This window comes from Ochotona curzoniae, unplaced genomic scaffold (assembly GCF_017591425.1).
Source record: "Ochotona curzoniae isolate NIBS_2020 unplaced genomic scaffold, NIBS_Ocur_1.0 contig_66, whole genome shotgun sequence".
Taxonomy (NCBI): Eukaryota; Metazoa; Chordata; class Mammalia; order Lagomorpha; family Ochotonidae; genus Ochotona; species Ochotona curzoniae.
Genome location: NW_024466512.1, coordinates 7,551,966 through 7,566,345, shown reverse-complemented (window position 1 = coordinate 7,566,345; position 14,380 = coordinate 7,551,966). Strand labels below are relative to the sequence as shown.

At 47.4% G+C, this 14,380-nt stretch overlaps 1 protein-coding gene across 2 annotated transcripts in view; it reads left to right on the top strand.

Annotated features, from left to right (window-relative positions):
* Positions 1-14,380, top strand: part of PLPP4 (phospholipid phosphatase 4) — a 110,835-nt gene that overhangs the window by 91,125 nt on the left and 5,330 nt on the right. For both annotated transcript variants that reach the window (XM_040991759.1, XM_040991760.1), the window contains one exon: positions 11,341-11,511. In XM_040991759.1, the coding sequence (XP_040847693.1) occupies positions 11,341-11,511 (171 nt within the window). The remainder of the gene's footprint in view (positions 1-11,340; positions 11,512-14,380) is intronic.

Sequence of the window (14,380 nt, the reverse complement as noted above, 5' to 3'; positions counted from 1 at the left end):
CAAAGCCATCATCTGTGCATGGTTGACCCACATACTTGAACCTGCCATTGTCTGCTATTTCCTATGTTCCATTTTCTCTCTCAATCTTCTTCCTTTTTGGATCAATTATGTCCTTCAAATTTACTTTTTGATGTTTGGGGAGTGCAGATGAGGCAGTAATGCTGTGTGTCTCTCATTTCCTAATCTCCCTGCTCTGACTTCATTCTTGGAAGTTTTATTCAACATAGGGCCCCGGTTTTCCTCTCTCCACACTCCACAGACACCGTTGTCTTCCCGCTCTGGGTTTCTGGTGCTTTGAGGTCAGCTGTGAGTCCCACTGTGGCTCCCGGCGAGCATTGCCGTCTTCCTTTCTGTGTGTTCTGAGCATCATTGCTTTCTCTCTCATGTCATGGAGTTCTATAAGTGCGTGTCTTGTTATGGGACTCATTTTGCGCTTCTTGCTTGGGATTCACTGCACTCTGTTAGCCTCAGGGTGTGTCAGCATTCTGAGCTACCCTTAGCTATGGTCTAGTTGAACACGGCTCATTTTCCATCCCAATTTTCATTTCTAAATTAGGACTCAATTTTTAAAAAAATCTTCCTTCCAGTGTCTAATTCTATTTGCAACTTTGACCTATATGTCACTAAATCTGTTGAGTTGCTAATGCAATTAAGAGATTTTTCACTCTTAGAAATTCAATGTTTTCTTTTAGGAAAATCTGTAATGTTTGTTCTCAGTCCCTGATTTCAGGATTCTCTATAATTTCTCTAAACAAATTGCAGAGTTATGTTATACTTCATGACTTAGTATAATAGAAAATTGTTTGTGAGTCTGTTTTTCCTGTATGTTCTCACTTACAATGCCCTGAGATCTGTGTTTCAATTTTCTTTGTGTAGACTCTTAATTTTCCCTAGAACTTTACTTTGGGAAGATGCTGGTGTCTGGATCAAAGCTGGCTTCCTTCCACCAGCCCCTGGTGACTTCGCTCAGAATAGGAAAAGCCTGAACTGGACAGCAGGACCCTGGGCACACTGGCTTCCACGCAGTAGAGACATGGCAGCTCCCTTGCTCTGTCTTTTCCGCTGACTCTGGAGTGGGTTGTGGAGTCTTTGGGATCTGAGGTGTGTTTAGAGGTCATCTAGTGTGTTCTCCACCCTGGGCGTATCTGAGTCTTTGTCTCTTGCCCCTGTGTCGCTCAGAGCTGCAGGAGCAGAGCTCAGCAGAGCGCACTCAAAATCCAACCAGGTTGCGCTGTGTTCTTGCACCAAACATCCCCACTCTCTTTTTACTTTGGGGAACTTTGGTTTCATGATTTCCATTCTCCGTGTCAACACAGTAATATGCTAAAAAGATAGTATTTCATCCCACATTTAATGATTTCCAAGGAGACCCATGGTCTGCCACACTGCCAGAGGTGGAATAGACATGCTTGTATTGGAAGCAGGAGACTGAAGTTAGCTTTAGAAGGAGGCAGGTCTGGCTTGAGAACAGCCGCCGCATCCAGTGTTTGTAAAGAGCTGTTTCTCCGACTTCACTAATAACGCCTTTCGTGTGTATGCTGACTTTCTGCTTACTTTGTTGTATCACAAATTCTAGGTCTTTCGAGAATTTGCTGAGGCAGGTTTTATTATTTTTCCAGTTCAGTGACAGCACTCTTTCGTCCTCGCTGACACCTAGAAGGAGTCTGTTTTTATGTCAATGCTGTCTTAGATTAGGAGACTACCAAATGGATTTCAGTTTGCTGCCTGGGGCAAGATATTGCTTAAATACTATCTTGAGGGTGAGTCTGAATTCGAAGTTGACTTTCTTAATAGAGTCCTTGATCAATCAGCAGTGTCTGCGGAGGTCGCAGGGGATGAAAATGCAACACACTTGATTTCTCAGATTGTGCAACTGGCCCTCTGAACCTTGGAGAGTCTGCAGGTCTCCTATGAACATGAGATAAACCTTTGCAGCTGGATGGTGTAATTTAGGGATGGAAGACAGATTTTGGACATGTCAGATATAAAAGGCTCCTTATCTTCTTGAAGACCACTTTCCTTAAGGGTGAGTGAGATGTGCGTGGTGGTCTTTGAGCATGGGAAGTTTAATTTCAGAGTAACCAGAAAGTAAGGGACGTGTGGGGGCTCCCTTTGCCAGCTGCTGTCACGTGGATCTTCCAGAACTGGAACGAGCTGCAGTTTTGCTCGGGGACCAAGATGGCGACCTAGCCTGGCTCAGGAAAGTCACCCAAGGTCAATCTGCTTCCCCTGTCCACTTAGGTAACTTTAAGGAACACTGCCGTGTGGTCAGCACCTGTCACGGACTGCCCCTGATAGCAGCACTTGCACCCAGTGTCTCAGGGGCATTCACACCCGCAGTGAAGGCTTCCAAGGAGGTGTGCTGGGCAGACCACTCACAACCACATTTCTGCTGTTTCTCAAACATATGTAGTATTATTCCAAAATCTCCATCAAGTGTGTGCTCTGCCCAGAACTTTGGAAGTTATGTAAAATCATTTTTCATTAAAATGTTATCTTTGACTACTGCCCGTCCTCCTGTCAGCTCCCTAATGGTATTATGAAAGAGGTAATTTCTCCCCTTTGAAGGTTTGTTCCTATATTGACGTTTCAGATCATTATGACCTGTCAGCAAGGTTGAAAAAGGAGAACTGATCTTGAGGATATGGTGATGTGCAAAATTGCATCCTACCTCTGGGACTGTTCCTGGCTCCCTCTGGGACCTGCTGGGAAGACAGGATCCCCACCAAGCACTTGGGCAGATGGATGGAGGTGGAGGTAGTGTTTGGAGGGGGGACCAACGTGGCTTCTGACGTTTAAAAACCTTTAATTTCCTGTATCTTTCCGATTTCCCCAGTGCCCCCATTTCCTAGGACCAACACCCCTGCAGGTTGACAAAAAGACAGCCGCCTTCTCCCCTTCTCACATTTCTTTGCTCCACTTTGCAATTTTTCTGCATTGTACCTGAGTCAGTTCTTTTTCGAGTTTTTTTGGAACAAAATCTTCTTTGAAGTTGCAAACTGGAGTTGTGCAGGAGTTGGCAGTACGCTTTTTTGTTTGCATTTCCTGCCACTGACATTTGCTTGCAGGCTAATTATGAGCAGCAGAGTTCCCTGTCCTGTTCCCATTGCTCGTTCTCAAACAAGGCAGCATGGTTGTCTCCCAACACCAGCTGGAAATGCATCCAACTCAGCTGGCTAAGGTCTCACCCTGCAAATGAAGAGCATGGTCTTCATGGACATGTGTGACTTCCCATGCTGTTGGACAGCATCTACTGGACTCAATGTGGCTTTGAATGAAAAGATACTTCCTCCGTCACGCCGCTCTCCCACCTCCCCCCTGCCATGCTGTGGGTTGCTCTGATGCCAGGCGGTGTGTTGTGACCTGAAGTTTCAGTGGTCACACATGTAGAGTTGGATCTGCATTGATGGCAGGAATATCTGTGAGTTTTGCTTTGTTTGCAAAGATTTTATAGTTTCTGAAGGACTAGATTAATTATAGGAGAATAATTTGAACTCTGAGGACTTCCACTTGTGCATGAAGTGGCCTGTCGTGTTGTTCTGAGGGTACAGTGGGTGACCTAGTGAAGCAAGGTCTGCACACCCGGCCCACCTTACCACCTCCCTCCAGATGTCTGGGGCCACCTTGAGGTGCCACAGTTTGCTGTCTCCCTCAGGCCTCTGGAATTGTGTGTTACTTCATTTGTTATGACTTTGCCCCATCGAAGGACTCTGAGAGCAGCCTGCCTTGTCCCTCGAGCCTGGCCCAAGTGGTTGAGAAGTAGCCATCAGGCCCTGGCTCTATTCTGAGCACCCTGCGTTGATTCCAGGATCACCCTGTGGGAAGATGTGTGTGAAAAAAGGGCAGGTGGAGTGTGTGAGTGTATGTCTGGAGGATAGAATCTGACCAAGAATTCCCTGCAGTCTCGGCTCATCCCCCCAACACACACACAGGTTATTTGGAGCCAGCACAATTAGAGCTTGAGTCCAATCCATCCCCTCCATTGGGTGCATTCCTACTGTTTTGTCTTGTGAAACCTCTGATCACCAGGTCTTCATTCACTCATTCAATATATGCAGTTATTGAGTGTCTAGTAAGCATAGGCATGGGGACATGGTCTCTGAGCCTCTTGAAACTTAGAATCCAAAGGAGAGACACACGCTGAACAGTGACATCCATAAAACAGAATAAATGTGATATGAGTGGCAGGTGCAAAGTGCAATGAAAGCCTGTTAACACTGGCTAGTGGGCCACGGAGGACACTGAGGCAGCAGCGTTTAGATGGAGAGTTAAGATATGAGCAGGGGGCCCAGCGTGGTGGCGCAAGTGGTTAAGGTCCTCGCCTGGCACGCCCGGGATCCCATATGGGCGCCGGTTCTAATCCCGGCAGCCCCGCTTCCCTTCCAGCTCCCTGCCTGTGGCCTGGGAAAGCAGTCGAGGACGGCCCAAAGCTTTGGGACCCTGCACCCGCGTGGGAGACCCGGAAGAGGCTCCTGGCTTCGGATCGGCATAGTATCGGCCCGTTGCGCTCACTTGGGGAGTGCATCATCGGATGGAAGATCTTCCTCTCTGTTTCTCCTCCTCTCTGTATATCTGCCTTTCCAATAAAAACATAATAAAAATAAATCTAAAAAAAAAAAAGATATGAGCAGGAAGCAGCTGGCAGCCAAGGGAAACTCCTCCTGTGTTCCCACAGAACTCCTTGAGTGTGAATGATGTGGTGCGATGTCCATATTATCCACCTGTTCCTTAACTCAGTCACTCATGGTTGCTGAGCTTTGGCAGGATGTCCGACACTGTTCTTGATGATGGTGTTCGCAGAAGCAGACACAAAGCAAGGCCCTGGTGCCATGAAGCTCACCATCTTTGTGTCTCCATTGACTTTGTTTCTCCTCGTACACTCTCAGATTCCATTGTGGTTGGTAGCATTGTTTTGAGGAAGATTATAGGGTAGAAGAAGCAGAACGAAGGGAACAAGCATTCCATCTTCACTGAGGGCCTCGTGCCTGCCAGACACTTGGCCTTGTGTATCATGAGCCCTCCACCATGGGTCTTCCCAACCCCCTGTTGGACAGTTGTTGGCTTGTCCAGTTAATAAGTAGCAAGGTTGAGCTAACAAAGCTAAGAGTTGACTCCAGGTCACCCAGGTAGGAAGTGCTGCCCTCAGGATGGACTCCCTACCCACCCAGATGTGCCACTCAGGGTCTTCCTGCCTGCCTGTGGATGAATCCCCCTCCAGCTCTGACTAGTGCCACATTTCAGTCAGATAGAGGCCACGTTGAAGTCTTCCTGTCATGGAGTTTCATGTATGTTGACCTAGATATACACAAGCAAAATAGAAGTAGAACTTGGTATGGTTTGTAGTTTTCATCAAAGTTTTCCATTCACTTTATAATACTGGTGGCTCACAATTACACTGCATGTAATGATGCATGTTCATCTGTTAATATTTTCATGAGATTTAAACAACTATTTCTTTAAGCTGTGTTGAATAATTTTTTTAAAGGCTTATAATTTTACTGGAAAAGCAGATATACAGAGAGGAGGAGAGACAGATAGGAAGACCTTCTGTCAGATGATTCACTCCCCAAGTGGCTGCAATGGCTAGAGCTGAGCCAATCCGAAACCAGGAGCCAGGTGCTCTTCCAGGTCTCCCATGCAGGTGGCCGGTCCCAAGACTTTGGCCCATTTTCCCAGGCCACAAGCAGGAAGCTGGATGGGAAGCAGGGCAGCCAGGGTTAAGACCAGCGCCTGGCATGTTCAAGGCAAGAACTTTAGCCACTACACTATTGTGCTGGACCTTGTGTTGAATAATTTAAATGTACTCATGTTCTAAGACCTAGAGCCATCTTTTGTTATTTTTTGAAAACAGAATCTAATGATTTATAATATTAATATAGTTTGACACGCAGAAGACAGAATGAGAAACTTTGCTAAGCTGCAATTATAAATTGAGAAACTAGGAAGTGGAAACTCTGTTTGCAGAATATGGAGCCACTTGGACATTAAAGCAGATCCCAACCCAATGAGCTTGTTTCTAAGAAATCCAGAAGACACCCTATGTGGTGGGTGGCATAGCACGGGAATGACTTCTTGGTGGTATGGTCCTCTCTGGAGAGCCTCAGACTGGCAGCAGAGTGGCATGGGACAGAAACTGCCACTGAGTCATCTCCTTGGGTCTTCAGGTTGTGAGTTTCAACAGCACTGAGAGCCCAGGGGGCTGCAGCTGAGAGGAGCCCAAGAACCTCTCTCCCTAAGTGAATAGGTGCTGGTAACTGGAGAGCTGCTCCCTGCAAAAGGAGACCTTCCAGAGGCTTCCCTCTCAGACAGGGGCTTGGTGAAAGCGAGGCAGTGGCCCAGTGGCTGCTGCAGTGTCAGGGGATGGACTCTGCCATACCTGAGGCTGAACACTTCATTATCTCTCATTGACAAATCCTCCTCTTACCCCTGGAGCCTGGGGCTATGAACTCTGCTGTACAGAAGAGCGAGCTGACTGAAATGGAGCTCACACAGCACTAAGCGGCCCAGTTAAGCACCACGTGTGTGCCTCCCAGCCCCAGCTCCCCGCCACCACGCAATGCCCCTGCTGCAGAGTGGACTAGCTCCCCAGTCACCTGTGTAATGTCACTTGTTTCTGGTATTTTAAGTAAAATCCCCCAAGCTTACCGTGGGATCCTCTAGTGTGGAGAGTAGGGACAGATGGACAGTGGAGTGGCAGGTGGTCTGTTGAAGCATTTAGACCATTGATCCTAGAAGTCAGGAGTTGAGTGAGGTCGCTGGCAGTCTGCAGAGTAAGTCAGTCAGATGAGCTTCGTTCGCTTTGTGCTATATTAACATTTGATCAGTTGTTTACATTAGGATGCAGTCATTTCCTACATGTAACAACACATGATCAAAAGTGAAGGAGACATGAGGATGCATTTCCTTGTGGCAGATCCCGACTTGACTGTCATGTTTTGATAAAAAGAATTCTCTGCAGTTTCTCCTACTCCTCACCCACTCCCAGTTGTCTCCCAACAGTGAGATGGCGGGACCAGGTTAGTTGTTATTTATCATTACAAAGGAGCCATTAAAATTTTCTTGGATCTAGCAACAATGGAATAATAATGTAAGACAGGCCAAAAAGGTTTTTGTTTGTAAGGAATTCGACTTCAGTTTTCAAGCTTTTTTCTTTGTGTTCACTCTTGGTGCAGCCCCATGGCCATGATATATGTGGTGACCCTCTGGGATTCAGCCTCCTTGTTGCATGGAGAAAGCTTGAAACCCAAAGATGGAAAGTACTTCCTCAGGATTATGTATCCAGGGACCCCCAGCTCCTGCTTTGAAGGCAAGAGCAGACCCCAATAAGCAGGCTCGTTTTCCACATGCTTGGTGGTGGATGTACTTCCACCCACCCTTGACACTCTTCAACTCCGATATGTATTTGGTTCTTGATTGCTACCTTTCTCTCCCTTGCAGAAGATTCTGTCTCATAGTGCATGATTAGAGGAATGTTTGTGAAGCTTTCCTCCTCAGAGCACTGCTGTGTCTGTAGAGACAGAAATGATCTATTTGGACAAAAATGTATTGCAATTAGAAAAAGTGAAAAATAACATTCAAGATGGAGTCTGATTTTTTATTTCATTTTTAAGGATTTCCCATTTTTAAAAATCTTACCGTAATTAGAGTCCAAAGATTCTCCATTTGGTTTAGAAGTCAACTGAGAGAAGAGGAAATCCACCCTTTTTTTAAAAAAAAAAAAAACTGTGTGTGTGTGTGTGTGTGTGTGTGTGCATGCACACACATGTGTGTTTTCAAGTTTCAGATTCAGAGCAAAATTGAGTGGAAGGAGCAGAAGTTTCCTATCATTCCTAGCTTCGTCTTTATCGCTCCAGCATCAACATCTTGCAGCACCAAGTTGTGCATTTGTTATAATCAATGAGCTTAAATTGGCACATCACCACAAATCCAGTTTTCACTGGGTTCACTGTTGGTGTTGTGTGTTCTGTGAACCTTGAAGAATGCATGCTGATAAGTGTCCATACAGGGTCATTGCACTGCCCCGAGCCACCTGTGCTCGGTTCAGCTCTCCCCTCCTGTCAATGTCTGGCGACCACTGACTTTTTGGCTTCACAGTTTCACCTACTCCGGGATGTTTGTTGGACCCTACAATATGTAGCCTTTTTAGATTGGTTTCCTTCATTTAGAAATATGCATTCATATTTCCTCTGTGTCACCCATGACTTGGCAGCTCATCCCTTGCACCTCAGCAAGCTCAATGAATAGGTCCTTCCGTTGCAAAGGGAGACTTGTAAATGTGTGTTACTTGTCTAAGTGGGCAGACCAGAGAATGGTGATTGCTTTGCAGTGCGCATGCTGTTTGTTGGATGCACCCAGCTTCACTTCTGGCACCAGCTCCTCTTCCGCTGCAGGTTGTGTCTCTTCTCTGATCGACAACAGCCAAGTGAGCATCTCCAGGGCCAGAAACAGGGTGGGAAGCTATCACTTTCATCTTCTTCCACTTGCAATCAGCTTTGCTCTTCACAGCCACAGCAATCTATAAACATTTACAGTCAGCTGCCTGCAGCCACAAAAAGCTGGCATAAGTTCTAAAAATGCAGGGCAGATCTTCCCCTTGCAAAGGGGTATATGAGAGATCTGGCGTTTCCTGTCTTGTGAAATTCCCAGAGCCCTGTGTGTGTGCTTCTGAGTGTTCCTGCTTCGGTTTTGATTCTTTCAAAGCTAGAATCCAGAGTCACGTTGAAAGGGAAGGACCAACACTCCCTCAGAATGCTTGTCATCTCAGCCACTCTGCAAGGGGATAAAAGGCTTCCTGTTTTTTTATTTATTTAGAAAATAAAGAGAGACAAAGATCTTCATCTACTGGTTCACTCCCTCCTCTGGGATGAGGCCATGCCTCAGTCAGAAGCGTAATCCAAGTCTCCCATGTGGGTGGCAGAGAACCAAGGGCTTGAGTCATCATGTGCTGTGTTGTAGATTAGCCGGAGGCTGGAGTCAGAGGTGGGGCCCAGCCACTCTGGCTTGGAACACAGGGATCCCAGGCAGTTTCCTAACCACTGTGCCACTCATTCACATCCTTGGGTAAGAGGCTAAGCAACCCTGTAGTGTCTTTGACATCCCCCCTGCTGTCTCTTCCTTCCAATTGAATCTGAATCCTTGCCTTGATAGTTGAGGGGTCCTAGGACCTTGGAGCTGGATGGTTCGTGGGAGGCTTTATCCCAGATCTCTTGGCCCTAAGGAAAAGGTGGCAGGGAAAGTGTGAACTTCTGTCCATTCGGTGTAACTGGGGACAATCTAGTTCTTGCTCAGCTGGCTATTAAAAAAAAATGAAGCAAAGAGCCAGTGTTGCCTTCTTCGATGTGCCTTCTGAGCCAGAAGGAGCTACTGCCCAAGTCCTTGATCAGAAGACAGCATGTCAGCTCAGGAACTGTGAATGTCATTGAGATGCTTCTGATCCAGAAGTGCCTTTGTGTCACCCAGAAAAGGTCACACGGTGATGCCTTCAACATATTATCCAGAACATACTCACATGTGTTGGAGAAGACTGGCTGCTCCTGGATCACATGGGTCCCAGGCCCTTGTCCTCAGCCTTGAAAAATGCCCATGAATCTCCCTCTCTTCCAGTGAATGTACTCCCACTGCATGTAATAGAATGCATCTTACCTATTCGATGTGTGTTGCCACTGCACTGAAGTTTAAATGCTGCTCATCATTCAGAAATGTTGCAGGGAACAAACCACTTCCATGTATGTTTCCTTGCTTTAGCTTCAGTTTTATATTTAGGTCACATCTAATGTAGTATGCTCTCTTCTTTGTTTATTTGGTTGCTGAATCTGTTATCCTCCAGTATAATCTTGTGTTTGTGGCTGAGGTCCCTTTAAAGAAGATATTAGTATCACATGTCATGTGGACATGCTGCAGGTGATTCCTTACTATGTGTGACCATTTCTTACTATACATGGCCATGCTGAGTCTACAGTAGAGTCCTAAGTTGTGGAGTAAATGGTGCCTTCTAAGTGCCGTCTTTTTTAGTGCGCAGTCACAGTTTACAGGGTTGCTTCAGAGACTACTGGAAACAAAATAGTTTGCTATTCTAGGCCTGGGTGCTAACCACTTCCAGTTTTACTACAGTTACAAATCACTTTTGAGCACAGAGACACCTAGATTTCTCCATATTTGGGATTATTTGCTTAAAACAGATGCTTAGAAATCACTTGCAAAGATGTCAAAATGTGTTTGTGGCCAGGGCTTCTTGGCCTGCTGAGTCATCCACAGATGACTTATGGATGGCATGAAATGCCGATTCTCTCTGTAGGTCTAGGGTGGAACTGGGAGTCTGCCTTTGTAACACCCTCCCACGGCAGGCCTAGGAACCTGGAACAGTTGTCATTGTACTGGCATTAGAGTATTTGTAAAACCTATTTACCACATCCTGGTGTAGGCTGGTTGCCTAGGAACTCTGCCTTCAGAGCTCTGAGGTCAATTGTGGCCACTTTTAGAATCACCTGGGGAATTCAGAGGGCTACACACCCACATGTGAGTGAACGTGAAGCAGAGCCCTCCTCGATCACTACAGACAGAATGGCTGGAGATGGGACTGCCTACCCAGATGCTCCAAGAAGCTCCATGGGCAACCAGGGTTGAGTTCTGTTGCTCTGAGCCCACAGAGACACCCCCTCAATCTGCTGAGTTCCAACTATGTTTGAAGCTTGTTTGGATGAAAAGTTTGGGGTCTCTTAAACGTTACACTCAGCTGCCACACTTTTGACAATGGATTTAACACAACCATAGGCCATCATAGCATTTCCAGAAAGCAGGCACGATGACTACTAAGAGAAAGCAAGACATTTGGCATCAGGGATGTCTCGCTCCAACTCACACCTCCCTAGCATTTACTGGTTCTGTCTGAGAGAAACCACTGTCGCATACTGCCTCCCAAGCCAGTGGTTCTCACAATCTTTTGTTCTTCCAAAACGTAACACTCCGTATTCAAGCTATCTGTTTGCATGACCATGTTCTTTGCTTAGACTGTAAGGCTTCTGAGATAGTGTTCAATGCATTGTTCTTATTGTCCACACCTACCACAGTCCCTGTCTACCCAGGAGAAACCCATCCAATCTGTACTGAATGAACAAAGTGTAGTACTTTGATCATAGGTGAGCCTGGAAGGTCACTCCCATGGTAGGAAGTCCCAGCCAGCATGGTTCCAGCAGGAGCACAGACTGCCCAGATGGTCCCGGCTGCCAACATGGCCTTGCCCTGGGGGTATGCAGGATGGCAGGTGGGATGCCCAGCATACTCTGAATGCCTGCCACTCACTGCCTGCTAGCTAGCGTAACATGTACTGTTTCTCTTTGGCAGTTGCCTTCTCTGGCCTCGGCTTCACGACATTCTACTTGGCGGGCAAACTGCACTGCTTCACTGAGAGTGGGCGGGGGAAGAGCTGGCGGCTCTGTGCTGCCATCTTGCCCCTGTACTGTGCCATGATGATCGCCCTGTCCCGCATGTGTGACTACAAGCATCACTGGCAAGGTGAGTGCCCGCCCAGGCTCCAGGGATTGGTGGACCGCTCGGGGGAGGCCTAAGTAGATCTCCTATCAGAAGCTTGAGTCGGCTCTAAGGACAGAGTAGATGGCAGTTTGGACCCCCAATTAATTCTTGCTTTCATGCATGCTGCGTTTGTCAGGGAATGTATGGGGGTACCTCTGCTCTTCCCTCTTCACTTTCAAGGATGTCAGACCCTCCAGTTACCCTCAGCCTCAGCCCCACATCTGATTTTCCTCCAGGATTGTTTTCCTCATCCTGGGACTTGGTGACAAGTGGCTTTTGGCTTCTGCTCTGTATCAAACCCAACCCGCAAGAGCAAACTCACCATGGGTGCTCTTCCAATGGATATGTTCAGCCCAGGACTTGTGTGGTGCTCCCCAAACAGCTGATTTGGTCGCAGCTCTGTGTTTGGAATTGTCTGTTGGTAAACTGCAAATGTTGGGTTTTCACTTGCGTTCGACCACTTTGGCTATGTAGAATGATCAAGGGTGTCAGGACTGGATCAAGGTTTCCTTTATCTTGGGACTCAGAGGCGTTGCAAGATGATTATACCCTGAAAGCCCAAGATGTGAGAGTGACCTCCCCAGTGATGTTTAGACCCATAGATGGGGTGCATATCCCAACCATGTCAAGTCAGGCTTCTAGAGCCGGACCTTGAGGTTGGATTAGCTGGCACAGGGCTCACTGGCTCAGTTCTCCATTGTCTGCTCAGTTTGTGCCTTAGAGTGAGCCAGGAGAAGAGCATGCTTTTCCTTGGATTATCTACAGACTCTGAGTCAGGCTTGCTGTACCTGCGTCCCCCTGTCTACACTGGTGGTTCTCTAGGGATGGGAAGTTTGGTTGTATCTCTCAGGGGACATTTAGCTTTTGGCATCTTTGTGGTTGCCACACTTGTCAGGGAAGTGCTTTTGATATCAAGTGGACAGAGGGGTACAGGCTGGAGGTGCTACTTAACTCCCATTGTACACAGGATACCTCTAGAGCACTCCCTCTCCCACATGCCAACAGTGCCAAATATGAGAGAGCCTGAGCAAAGCCAAATTTCAGCTCCATCTTTCTCTCTCTTCTGTTGCATTAGAAAGCAGCCGTTTTTTAAGAGTGGGGAAAAGTTATGCAGTGAACACTGTCATTAATGGAGGAACCCTGGAAGTTTCCAAGATCCCTTGCTTGGAGAAGGGGAGTGGGTGGACAGCAAGGCCTTGGGTAGCCATATGGGCAGCTGTTTGAGGCAGAAGGCCGACTCAGGTGAACAACTTGTTTTCTTTTGTCGAGTGGGGCTGCCCAGGGATGGAGATCAGGGTGGGGTTGTCCATCCTGATGGGAGCCGCTGCAGAACCCCAGAGTCATGACCAGAACCCAAGTCCTCCTAATACTGATCTTCACTTAGCAGCTCTACTACAGGGGACTTTACAACTCCATTTCAATTTTGATTTGAGCAACCATGCCTAGCGTGGAAATACATCCAACCACTCCATTTCATTTTCATGCCCAATAAATGGACCATCCACTCCAGCATCACCTGCTGTGTCTGTTGTTAGGGTTGTTTTCTGTTACTGATGTCCCTGTCTGCTCTCTTCGGCCTCTCCAACGTGCGCCAGTCTGGTGTTCTATGAAGTGAAGAAAAGACAGGGCACAGTCCCTGGTGGAAGCAAGGCCGTCCAGCAGAATTGCCCCCAAAGTAACCCTGGCTGAATCAGCCAACACTGAATCACGGAGTGGCTGGTGGTCTTTTCATTTTTGTGATACACTAGCCAGCTTCCAGGTCAGCCAGAAGCTGGGAGCCTCACAGGAGGTGGGCCTCACAGACAGGCTCAGCTTTGGGACAGAGTAATACTGTTTTTCCAGTATAGACAAAGTGCAGAGCCTGACACTAAGCCCACTTGTGCTTCTGTTCACACTCCTGATTCAGGGCAGTGGAGTCTGCAGTTTGGAGTGGCAGGAATGTGTGGTTTGCTCTGTCCCAGGCATAATGGCAAGCCCCATGCCCAGACCTCTGTGTGTGGATCTAGGCCATTCACCATGTGACTTCAGGTCATTTTTCAGCCACCCTGATTCTCTAATCAGAGGTCCTTGTGGGCAAGCCCTAGTACCTACTCATTTCTAACAAACAGATCCTTTATGCGCTGATCCTTGTCTGCCGGTGTCCGCTAGAATGGGGCCGACAGAGTTGACGAAGAATCAGAAGGTGACTATCTCGGGCTTTACATGACCACGAGTCTCTGTAGCATCTGCTGTGGTTGGTGTGCATGAGGGCAGCTCTGGGTGGTACATCAGTGAAAGTTGGCATGGTGCCTGACCTCTATTTCCATGTAAGTGAGGATTTTGCCCTTCGTTGTCCTGGTACAGCAGGTGCATGTGGGAGTGTTGACCTCTGAGGGCTGCCACAGCAAAGGACTTGACTCAAATGCTTTGTCTCAGAGACTGGCATAAAAGCAAAGGCTCAGCTGGGCCCCTCTGCCTTCTCTGCCTCTCCCTCTGTTGTGGCTTGGCTATTGTAGCGTGACCCCTCCCCTGCCTGGGTCCTCCTGTGATTGTCTCCCTACCTGTCTGCATTGCCATTCGCAGTGAGGGTCACTCTGTTACCTCCTTTTCACTCAGTGTCTCCTACCAGGACCCTGTTTCCCCACCCTAGGAGGGAAGTGTGAAAACAGAACCCTGAACTGTGCTCAGTGAGTGAGTGAGGCCGACTCCTTCATGTTCCTTTCTGACTAGATCCTTTTGTCTTAATCTTACTGCCTACAAATTCTTTTTACTTTTGAAAATAAGCTAGATGGTATAGGCCCAGAATTTAGGACAGCCCCATTCCATGCCAAAGAGCATGAGTTCGTAACTCAGCTCTTTGTTCCGAGTTCAG